Below are 12,931 nucleotides of genomic sequence, written 5' to 3' on the forward strand. Positions count from 1 at the left end.
CATTTTTAAATTAAGACAACAGTTGTAGGTTTTTACCGTATCAATCTAAAAAATGCGTGTCTTTCGTTGAAAAGTACATCGCGGACAGCAGTTTGCCGACCCCTGATCATTCTAGAGAATTGGTCGGTTATCAGCGGCCTTCGAATCGAAATCTTGCAGTCCGCAACGTTCTTTTTCTACTAGAAACCATTTTTCAGTGGTAAAAGGTTACTAATAGGTTTTTAATTTAATATCTAGTAACTACTAGTTCTTTGTTATTGCGTTTTTATCACATTTTGGTTTGAAACAATATTTTTTTAATGGTAATTTTTCTTAAAATAACAGTTCCTGCGGTGAAATTTTTACTTTACAGCGAGCGTTTTTCCTCGGAAAATTGGCAAGCTACTTATGAAAGCCTACCAATCCCTGCTTTGATACTTATATTTTTTTATTGTGACCTACTGTGAACAGTTTTTTAAATAATTCAAAAAAGACTGCACTAAACAAATTTAGATTTGTATGTAATTTAAGCTTACTTCATATAATTTAGTTTGCTTCAGTTAAAAACTATAAAATGTATGTATTAAAATTATAACCAATTAACATTGAAGTTATAAAACTTTATTCGTTAGTTTATGTAAAAAGGCTAGGTTATACAAAATTAAAAGCAATTTTTTCAATTAAAAACAATTTTAAAAACACATATTAGCTAACCGTTAATTTATTGAATTGATTAAAAAATTACATTAAAACATGTAACCATAGATTTGTTGAAAGTACAATTTTTGTCCATTTTATGGTATAAAGTTAAATTTATGGTAAAAAAAAGTCTTAAATTGTAAATAAAATGATACCGTAATGCTACTATAAAGATGTTTTATAAAAAAGTTCTAAACTTATAATTTTATTATATTACATGTAAAAGTTGTTTAAAACTCCAGGTTTTTTTGCCTAATTTTTCAATTTCCAGGTTTTATGGCAACCTCTAATAAAAGTTAAAACATACGGAGTTAAAAGTGATAACGAGTTTGATTTTTTAAAAGTAAAAAAAAAACATTCAAGTTTTAAAAGCTTGAGTTCTAAACTTGCAGTAAGAAGTTTATAATATATCTACTTAAAGTGTCTTTAGCATCAGTTATGATATATTGTCACTGCTCAAACAAAAAATGACATTATTTGGAAAAGTACAATCTGTTCAAAATTATACTCTAATCTGTGCAAAAGTGTCATTTGTGCAACTTTTTTGAGTTTACGCTTTTTGATTTTGATGTATACTATATTGACTTTTTAAAGTGTTCAATTCATTCAAAAAAAAAACATCTTAAATGAAAATCAAAAAGGAGGAAATAGTCAAAAACTTAACATTTTATCACAAACTTTTTTGATTTTTTTTGCAGACTTATTTCAAATTGAATAAAAGTTAACATTTCAATACCAATAAATTTTATTACCGAATAACAAAAGGTCACAGAAAACAACAATAAAGATAATAATATACAGGAAAAAAAAAAAAAACATTTCATCGGAAATTCAGACAACTTATTTAATTGCACTAAAATCCCAGAAAAATAAATAATTGTGCAAAATTTCACTTAGGTTAATTTTTTTAGTACATACTTACATATTTTTATAAAAAATATTATACTTTGTCAAAGAAGACTGATAAGTTTTAAATAAAATATGCATTCACAAGAATAAAACTGAACATCAATAAAACTAAATATGGCATAATAGTGTTACAAATAATTTAAGTTAGTAAGTGAGTACTTCTTTATAAGAAACTAATAACTTCTTTATGACAAAATTAGTTTGAAAACTTAAATATACTTCAAAAGTTATGTAATTACACATTTAATTAAAATCGAAAATTATCTACGTTGCTATTTTTGTTTTTATAAAAAGCATACAAATAGCACTGATTAGCTTAATTCAATGAACCAAATAATAAAAATAAAGCTGAACAAAACAAACTTAAAAACTAAACTAAAAGAGTTAATTTGTCACAAAAATTGTCGGGTAGTAAAAGTATGTATCACTACAATTCAATTATGAAAATTCAAAAAACGTCTAGTTAGAAATATGGTAACAACGAGTACTACAAGTAAGATTGAAAGCAACAGAACTGTTTACAATGGAAAATTTGTACTTTATTTACAAAACAAAAACTACTTATGTATTACCAATGAAATAAATTAAGACGCAGTTTCAGACCCCAAGGAAATAAACAAAACAACTGTGTTTTACTAAAATGATATTTAATTAAAATGCAATTAAGAAGCGTTTTAGCGATTTAATTTTATACAAAAATCAAGTTTTGCTGTAACAGTTTTTTGAATAAAAATAATTGAAAATTAAAATGTTAACTATACCAAATAAAGTAAAAAGTATTATTTATACTGAACAATACAATTATAAAGCCTTTACTATGTACAAGATTAAATAACAAAATCATTTATATGCAACTCAGTCAAGTTAGAAACAGAAAGTTAGAAAACTATTTAAACATTACGGAAAAAATAAAATAAAGTACCAAAAATTCAACAACAACAAACCTATAGTACACGAGTTTGAAAACTTTTCATAAGTTTAAAGACACCATAAATTCAAAACTCCGATATAAATAATATTTATATTTCAATTTTTAGTAGATTGAAAGCGTTAAAAAAACGTAAATAGAGCAAGAAAACAATTACTGTATAACAACGAACGTAAACAAATATTCCAAAAAAAAAAACAATAATCTTAGTCGTGGATAAAAGAGTAGCGTTGTTACGAAGAAACTTGCTAAAAACGAGCTGCAACTTACAGCTACTTTTTGGTGGAAACGATGATGATGGCGAGTATGAGGAGAACCAACAGCAAGCCGATCACCAGCTTGGACCTCAGCGAGTTGAGCCACATCTTCTTCCGCACCCGGATCGCCTGGTCACTGAACCGTGACGCCCCGTCCGACAAGTACTCCGACCTGTCCTGAAGTTGATTTATTTTATTGTTAGCTAGTTTAAAATAAACAACGTGAAAGAAACAATTTTCTACGTTCTGGCCTGTCCTAAAATAATTTGTGGTGTTGGTTCAGTTTAAAATAATTTTTCTCTAATACTTCTCTCCTGCTACAAGTTGCATTATGAAGGAAAAATAACTAAAACAATTTTCTTCTTCATACTCTAACTTGTCCTACAACCACTTGTGTTGTTTAAGTTCAGCATAAAAATAATAAAAAAAATCCATGTTATCTGTACTTATATAGGTTGCTTGAATAAAAAAATATCTTTAATATATATATATTTCCAACAGATACTCTGATGTGTCTTTCATTGATCATAGACTTTATTATTTCAGTAAAAAAATATTCTCCAGGTGATCTGAAATAATACAAGTTGCGTGTTTGAGTAGAATTTTTTTTTTGGTGTATACTTTGATCTATCTTTTTAATATAAGTTGGTGGGTCAGTAAAGGAAGCAATTTCTTCTGAAATGGAGTTTACATACATAAATTATGAGGCTTCTAAGAAAAAAATAACAGTTTGAAACTAATAAATTTTGTTTTTTACCGTATCAAAAAGCTAAATAAGTAGAAATCCAGAAAAAAACTCGATACTACAAAGTTCAGAAAATAGTAATGAGAAGAAGATTTTTTGTATGTTGTTAAATTTAGTGTATAATTTATTTTTTTTGTTTAAAATGTTACCTGTCATTAAATATTTATAAATGAATCAAAACAGGTAAAACATATACCCTTTAATACATTAGAGATTTGATTTTTTCAAATCAAAAGTTTATTTACACTTAATATTCTAATACTGAAAAGTTTGTTTATAAAAGTTAACTTTACTGAACTTGTATTTAAGAATTTTTTAGCAACAAAAACATTGTAAATTTCATAACATATTTGATTGTCAGGTTAAAACTTATAAAACACTTGAAATTGAAAGCAGAAAACTTTTTTTTTCAAACTAAAATTTAAATACATAAAAAACTTTTTGTTGTTTTTTTAACTATGCAGTATGTTGAAAGTGGTTAAGACAACTTTTATGAAGCAATATTTATATTTTTTCTGCTTTAGTAATTTTGATTTCTAAGGTTAACATACTTGATACAATCTAAGTTCTCAAACTATAAATATTTTTAAAATAGATACTTTTTTAATTAACTTTTGAAATTGCAAGACAATCTCATAGAGTTAATTAACATTACAGAAGTTCTAAAGCTGGAAAAACCTATGAATGGTAGGAGCAGGGTTGCAAAATGTTTTTGGCAATTTTTCTTCAGGTTTTTAAAATTACACATTTTAGGGTCTATTTTTAGTTTACGATTAAATTTAAGGTAAAAACTGTGTTAAATAGAATAACAACATTGAAAAGATATCTTAAAGCATCTTTAAATGTGTTTATAAACAAAAAATAGTTTTAATGATGACAAAATTTTGTTTATATATAAGATAAATTTTTGTGTGAAATCAAAATTTTACTACTTCACATGTATAAAATTGTTTAAAATTCCAGTTTTTTTTAGCAAAACTTATCAAATTCCAGGTTTTTTAGCCTAAATAGTCAAATTCCAGGTTTTTCAAGAATTCCAGTTTTTTTGGCAACCCTGTAGGTGCGTAAAAAAATATATTAGGCAAAAATTTCCAGAAAAAAAAACTTAATATATACATTATACAACTTCCAGCACATAAACTGAACCATCTGTGTATGATTAATGTATTTGTAAAAAACAGCTCTATCAGCAAAATACTTGTCATAACATATTTTTTTATAAACACAGCTTCTCTGAAAAAAGACACAGTTTTTTAGCGTTTCCTAGCATAAATGTATTTAGATAAACAAATGACATATAAGAAAATTTTACAATTAAAACCTTAAATTAATAACGAACATTCACAACTAAAATCTTAAAACAATAACAAATTTTTACAATTGAAACCTTTAAACAATAAAGAACACAATTTTTTAGAATTTCCTAGCATAAACGTATCTAAATAAACGAAACAACATTATGTATTTACTTAAAACATGCTTTATTTATATAAATTGTTCACTTAGTTTAATAAAATACTACCCAAACAGTTTATTATAAAATCCTTAAATTAAAAATCAATTAAAAAAGAATATACTTAAGTAACTGAAAAAAAAAGACATAAAAAAGTAAACTATATATCTGTTGTATAAAATATTTACTCTTATCATTTAGTATAAAATTTGTAACAAATAAATATACTCTTATTTACTTTAAAAACTTAATTTACTCTACAAAAAATACAAATAATAAGTAAACTTAATCTTGGCATATACCTCTCTTATAACTTATTTTATAAATTTAAACAACTTTGAAAAAATTATAAATAGGTAAAGTATACACATTAACTTGTTACATAAAATACTTAACTAACTGCTTAGTTATAAAGAACTCAATTATTTACTTAAACAAAAAACAATTTTATTCTAAAATTATGCTAGATAAACTTTTTTGTATATATCAGTTTCACTATGGAAGTGTCCTTGCTAAAGATCATCAATACTAAAAAGCTTACAAAACCTGCTTGTTCAATTAGGGTACTTGTTCAACATGTTAATAGAAATTTTTTGCAATTTTATAAAGGATATTTTACTAATTTATACAAGATGAAGGCATTGACAATAAAATTAAATATTTTTGTAAATTTCTAAGAAAGTTTTGGACTTTTTTTTTTGACTTTAAAGGACTTTTAATTAATTTTTACCATTTGAAGGCTTTGGAAAACAAGGAATTTTGAAAATTTAAACTGACAAAATCTGACTTTTTTTTTAATTTTATAAAATTTTCTGACTTTTCCTGACTTTTTTTCAAAACCCCCCATTTTTACCTGACTTTTCCTGACTTTTGTCATTAAAAAAAATTTTTCCTGACTTTTCCTGATTTCCTGACCGAGTGGCAACCTTGTACATTGTTTTAACCAGGGTGTCTTTTGAAACAAGGTGTAGCTCATAAACACAGTTTACAGTAAATGCACACAAACCACACTATTAAAATTTACAATAAAAAATATTGTATGACAGTAAAATAGTCTGATCAATCTACAAAAACCAAATTGGTGTACCAAAATCATGCTCAATATACAATCTAGAATAAAATTAAAACAGAGAAAAATTTGTTGTATGACAAATTAAGTTATTTAAGATTTTTAAACTGAAACCCAATTTCAATTTATTTTTATCTTATAATAGATTTTAAATGTTTATAAAATTTGAATACTTAAATTTTATTTTGCTTTTTAGTGGTTGCAAATTTTTCAGTTTTGAATGACTGATGAGTCTTAATAAGGACAAAACTGGTCTGATGATCGAATTGGTATGATCAAACCTTATATAAATCTTTTAATTTTAACTATTAACTATTTGTGCATTTTAAGCTTAAAATCAATGTAAGACTATTTTTATCCTTTATAGACTATTGTCAACCTTTTATAAATTTATAATTTGTCAACAAACATTGCTTCCATCTAAATTTCATAACTTAAAAGTCAAATTTTTAATTAGACCTTTCTTTTTTTTTTTACCTTATTTGCTGAAAAAAAAGCGAAGTATTTGTTATGTAATAAACAAAACTGTTAAATAATACAAACATAATTTGAAGAAGTAATAATTTAAGATAAATGCTATATTGTTTTTATTTATTATACAAACTTGCAGTTCATTGAGACTGCTGCCACGTTCACTCATCTTGTTCACATTGTTCTTCATTATCCCGACTACATCTTTCACCTGGTGCTTGACTGCCTGGATCTGAAGTAAACATTAAAATTATTTTCAATTCAATAGTAGCAACTTGAAAACTTAAGTAAAAACAAAGATTTTTTGAAAGTTTAACATTAATTAGATTTTCATTTAACTAAAATTAATAATTAGTTTCCTTGTTCTGAAACAACTATTGTTTTCTATACCATTTTTAATTTTTTGAAAATTTTAGTATTTAATCTATAATATTATGAAAAAAAAAGTAAACACCAGTTTTTGTGGGAAGGGTACCCTGATGTTTGACATTTTAAGAAAAAAATTAAAAAAAAATTCAATGTAACTAATTAAACAATGCTAAGTAAAAATGCTAGTAGTTTAAAAAAGATTTAAAAAGATTTAAAACACTAATCACATAATATTAACAAAAACATTTAGATATACCAGGGTTGCCACTCATTTATGAAATGCTTGCGTGAGTGGCCAAAAACTAACCCAAGTAATATTAAGCTACCCTAAGTTCATGAGGAAACTGAAAAAAAAAATCAAAGAAATAACTGAAAAAGTTACTGGTAAGGCCTAAGGGGGGTGTAACACCATTTAAAAAAACATTGGCGTTATATGGAAGCTAAAACAAACTTATAAACTTCAAGTAATTTTTTGTAAACAGTTCAAGTTTTATTTAATTTTTGAGATATTTGTAGACTTTTCATTACCAATTTTGTCAGAAATTAGAAAATTCACTACAAATATATCTTCTCCTTAATTTTTTTTGCTAGAGACCTCAAATTTTTAGGAAATATTACTTATATAGTTTAAAATACCTTGAGTATTGGAGTTTTGAAAATGAAAAATTTAATTTTAAAAACAATAAAAAATAGATATTGTTTTTAAAAAAAAAAAGTTTTTCAAAAAAATAGAAATTTGTGCATTGAAAAGACTTTAATATTAGTAATGGATTTACTATAAAAATTTGAAGAAGATTAGTTCACAAAAGAAGAAGATAGATTTTTAGTGAAACAGTCTTTTTTGTGTTTTGGGTTTGCACTTCCATTAGGGACCTATGATCTTACTGAATTTGATCGTTTATGTCTCAAAAGTTACTTAGAGGTTTGTTAAGCAGTTAAAAACCTGTGATAGCTTATACATAGCATTACAAAGTAGAATCAAACTGTAAAAATAAGGTGGACCTCAATATGCCTAAATCAAGCTTATATACATTTTAAAATGAGGTAATAAAAACACAACATAAAAATATTAAAGTCATAAAACACTAGCCTAAGATATAGGAAAAATATTCAAGCTAGCCTGGGTTTTGCAAAAACAAAACATAAAAAAGCATAGTTTAGCCTGAGTTTGTCAAAAAAGTTCAAGCTAGCTTAATATTTTACAAACTTATACTAGCCTGAATTATCCTGGATGTGTAGCAACTCTGATTTCAGATTAAGAACTTTTTTTTGAAAAGTTGAAAAACTAATCTAAAGTTATACACTTCAAGTGTTTGAGAATTAGAACATTGACTTCATACAGTCTGAGTTTCTCTAGAATTAGCCGAATTTAATTTAAAAAAAAGAATTTACATTATGGTTTTATTTATATTAAACAACTGTGAACTGGGTAAACGCAAAAAACACTTGAGTTTAAAAAATCACTGGATTTTACAGATAATTACTCGATTTAAAACAGAGTTGCAACACACTCAGGATATATTGAAGTTTTTGATAATTTTAGGACTTGAGATAATTTGATATTTTTAAGAACTTAAGTTGACTAAGAATAGTTTTGTTTTTATAAAAACATCAGGATAGTTTTAGGACTTTTTAGAGCCTTAGGGCATTTTTTTTAATAGATTTTGAATGAGATTTAGTTGATTTAATTGCAATATTTTGTTATTTATAACCGATATTGTTGAATAAGTTAATTTTTGTTAACTTTGAAATGTCAAAAAACTTTTTAAAGGATTTGAATAAACTCGGGATGACTCACAATAATTTTTTTGATTAAAAGTGTTAAACTAAAATCTTTTTCTTTGAAATAATCTTCAAAAGCTCTTCTTCTAATTGAGTTGTTTTTTATAATCAAATACTAATTTTTTTATTTAAAAAAACTAACTTCTTAAACTTGTAATGAAAACTTTCTACAGCAGGGTTTCCAAAAGTGGGCCAAGTGGCCCCCTAGAGGGCCATGACAGATACTCAGGGGGCCACGAGCAGCAAAGGGGGAAGAGGGGGGCCATGAGCAGTGAACGAGCCACAGGGGGGCCATGAGGCCATAACTTGAAACTTACACTAGATATTCTTGAGTTGCAGATGAAGAGCAAAAAAAAAAGGTCTTATGTGTATTTTATGGTAGTTTAGAAACTTACACTAGATATTCTTGAGTTGCAGACAAAGAGCAAAAAAAAAAAAGGTCTTTGGTGTTTTTTATTGTAGTATATGAGTAATCTTGTTGAAGGGGGCCATTGAAAAAAAGTTTGGGAAACCCTGATCTACAGCAATAGTGCTATTGCAACCAGTAAAATAGACTCAATACAAGGTTTTTACTAATGGTTTTTTCTAATTTATATATAATTTTTTTAGTATTTCAATATTTTTTATACTTTTGTTAAAGCTTGAGTTAAAAAGACTAAAAAGTGCATCAATTTTGAAGCTGATTACTAAAATTACTAATAAAAAAAAACTTAACAAAACAAAACAATATTAAATAACTACTAAAAATTTTAGATAAACTAAATGTAAAATATTAAAAACATTGTATTATGTAAAAAAATCAGCGTGACAAATGGTTTTTAGAAATTTCTTACAGTCATTTTTCAAGTGCAAATTTTTTTTTCTCTCATAATAGGAAATTTGACTCAAAGTAAAAAAAAAGTTTTCAATAGTAAAAATTACCAAAACTATACTTTATGGCCATTTTCAATGCATTATACAATAAATAAAACCATCAAAAACTTTTTACATTACTTATATTATGTAAAGTATAAAACTTTAATTCAAGTTTTTATTTAATTATTGCAAATTGCCAACTTATTTACAAATATTCTTTTAGATAAGAATCAAATAGGAAAAAATATAACTGTAGAAAGTTAAGAATACATCTATGTTTTACACTAAATACATTATTTAGTTCGTTAAAGCTCTAAATTTAAACTATACTATCAAATATATCAAAAAATATTTTTAGTTTCATTTAAATTAAACAAAACCACAAACATACCTACTTTTCCTTAAAAAAATCAATAAAAATGTCTAAATTAATCTGTACACCTTCAAAAAAAAACAAGCTTAAATAGAAACTTTGTCTATGCAAAGCCTAAAACGTTTAGAGTCTGTTTAGTTAAAAATTCAAACCTTTTCAGAAGAATTGGGTGGACCTCTCAAGAAAAAATCGTCCTCTTCCGAATCACTATTTCCTAACAGGGCTGCTCTTTCTGATGCCATGGTTAGTTGTCTCAATTTATTTTTGGTTTAATAATTGTTTTGAAAACTAGTTACTGCTTGTAAAGGTATTCCCCTAATAAAAAAATATTAAGTTTTATGACAACAATGAAAAAGCTTATAGAGGCTACTAAACTTAAAGATCAGTCGTGCGTGACCATAATAGTCACTCATATTTGCTTTGTCAGCAAAAATAAAATCTTTACTTTAATGTAAATTTTAATTCAATTATTAAAACCTTTTTTTTTGTCTTAGTTTTTAATATGCTTAAATAAAGTAGATTAGTAATAACGGTATAAAAAAAAAATAAAAGCTTTGAAAATATTTTTTGACTCAGAAAGTATACAAGTCAGACCAAAATTTATGTTTACTTTCCGTTTATAGATAGAATTAAACTTCAAAGCAGAGTTGATACAAAAGACAGCTTTTCTAAATGTAGCAGTTTTTTCAGGGGTTTTCTACAAAAGAAAAAGACGTTAAAGTTGTTTTGAAAGTTTGTTATTAATTGATAAATTAAAGACCATGTGTTTGAAATTCTTTAATTCTAAACTTATAATTAGCAGGCTTGGCATTTTAGACAACGCTATCAGCATATTATTAAAATTTAGTATATTTTAAATCTAGCGGTTGTAAATGTTATGCTTGCTTTCTTTTAAGCTGTCATAGAGATGTTCCTACAGTCTTGCAAAATTTTAAGCAAAAATTAAGGCAAATTTTAAACTTCAGGTTTAAAGGTTTCAAATGTATTCTTGTTAGCAAGTATGCGTTAATGTTTTAAAAATATTTTAAGTAGCTATGTTGTCAATCTTTAAATGAAAAAGTTTAATTATAATATAAAAAAATCATAACATAACAAAAATTTTGCATCAAAATGTTTTAGTTTTAAACATTGTCTTTTGGGTTTCTATAGAGTAGTTAAAATTGTGTTTAGAAAATCTTCAAAAACTAATACTTAAGTTTCGTTGAAAAATTGTACTTTTTAAATCAATATTTATGCTAAACCAGAAAACTAAACTTTATATTTTTCACATTTAAATATAAAAATTGGTATGAATTTCAGTATCAATATGAAAGTAGTTTACTATTTTTCAATATATTGAAAAATTTTATACAGTTTGAATTCGTTAAAAAGCCTTAAAAACTAATCGACAAAACGAGTTAGAAACAATTAATCTTTGAGATAAATTTAAATATGCTTAAAAGCTTATTAATTATTCTAAACGAAACATTAAAACTAAACAATCAAAGAAAAACTTCTTAAAACTGTTTTTGTGTCATCTTATCAGTTTTAAAAATGTGCATCTAGAACAAATTCTGTGTATTAAGAAAAATAAGTTACATGTGTTCTTCGTTAGCATATTATAACTAAATTTTAATTTTTTTTTAAATTTGCGACTTATAAACTATAAATTATTAGATGCTGCTAACTAAATTTTAAAAATAATTTAAATTTGAAGCTATATATGTTATCTAAAGATTAAAAAAAAACTTAGTCTGCATATGTTGTAATATGCTTAAGTATTATCAAAAAAATAAAATAATTTTATTTATTTTACTGGAGTTAATTTTTTTTTTTACTGTTTCTATTTTAATTTCAATGGTTTGAAATATATTTATAAGTAGTCAGCGCATAAACATGCAATAACTTTAATAAATATTGTTCAATAGTAGATTATTTAAAATGTGCTGGAGAAAATTTTAAATGGTATCCAAAAAGTTTGCGACTTGATAACCGAAAGGTTCTTCGTGCACCAGGTTCCAAGACCAAATACTTTGAGCGCTTACTTTTACCGTTCAATAAAAAATAAAGTAAAACCTATAAAATCAATATAAAAACTGAAGTTTAAAAAAATTTCAAACACATAGCATTTTTATACGTTTCAAGTTTTGATTTATGCATATACTTTGACTTTTATCAAAATTAATTTGCAAGTTCTGTTAGTAAAAGTTCTGAGGAAGCTTACCTACATTTACTTTAAATTAAGTTGTTCTATCTAAAACTGGTTGATAATATTCTTAGATGTAATAAAAGAAGACTAACCTTTAAATTAAGTTCTAGAACTTTAAATTTTGAAAGAACTTATTGTGTCAAAAAAACGTTGATTTTTTTATTATTAGGATAAAGTCTAAAGTGAAACTGTTAGTATACTACATATTTTACAGTAATTATAAAATTTTTATCGTTAACTATGTCTTTAAATGCTTATTTTAACAAATAGTTTTTAATTTTTTATTTCTTGATTGATCATATAAATTAAATTGCTCACATGTAGTTCAATGTTTTAAAAGTTAATATTTTATTAGTTTTTGATTGTTAACATTAAGGGTATGATTAACTTTAGATTTTAAGATCCTTTAAAATTCATAATTAAACTTTGTTCACTGTTTAATAAACTTCAAAATACTATTTTATAAATTTTATCAACAATTGAATACTAAAAACAACTACTTTTTAATTTACTTAATTCAAGATTTTGAAATTTTAATGTTTTTTTTGCTTTAGTACTTTTCAAAATTGTTTGAGGAAATGTTGTTAAGCTCATTCAAAAAAAGTAAGTTAGTTTGTGGAAAAACTGCACTACTAGTCGGTTATATTATTACTTTTTTAAACATACAAACTAACTTGTTTATCACTCATTTTTATCTTTAAAGTTATTTGAAATAATCACTTACATAATAGTTTTTAGCATATAATAAAATATGTTTTTATGCAAATTCATAATACTTTTTGTTATAATAGTGAAAGTTTAGTTTTAGTTTAGAAAATTGAAATGTTTTTTAATAAACGACTACAAAGTTACGA

At 24.9% G+C, this 12,931-nt stretch overlaps 1 protein-coding gene across 1 annotated transcript; it reads right to left on the reverse strand.

Annotated features, from left to right (window-relative positions):
- Positions 1-1,907: 1,907 nt before the first annotated feature.
- LOC145844193 (vesicle-associated membrane protein 4-like) lies at positions 1,908-10,150 on the reverse strand. The gene is made up of 3 exons (XM_082951563.1): positions 10,042-10,150; positions 6,644-6,742; positions 1,908-2,949 (listed from the first exon to the last, which is right to left on the reverse strand). The coding sequence occupies exons 1-3, from the start codon at positions 10,129-10,131 to the stop codon at positions 2,788-2,790; spliced, it is 351 nt and encodes a 116-aa protein (XP_082807689.1). The 5' UTR covers positions 10,132-10,150; the 3' UTR covers positions 1,908-2,787.
- Between the last annotated feature and the right edge of the window lie 2,781 nt (positions 10,151-12,931).

Source organism: Thalia democratica, chromosome 9 (genome assembly GCF_965202585.1).
Source record: "Thalia democratica chromosome 9, ktThaDemo2.hap1.1, whole genome shotgun sequence".
NCBI classification, from domain to species: domain Eukaryota; kingdom Metazoa; phylum Chordata; class Thaliacea; order Salpida; family Salpidae; genus Thalia; species Thalia democratica.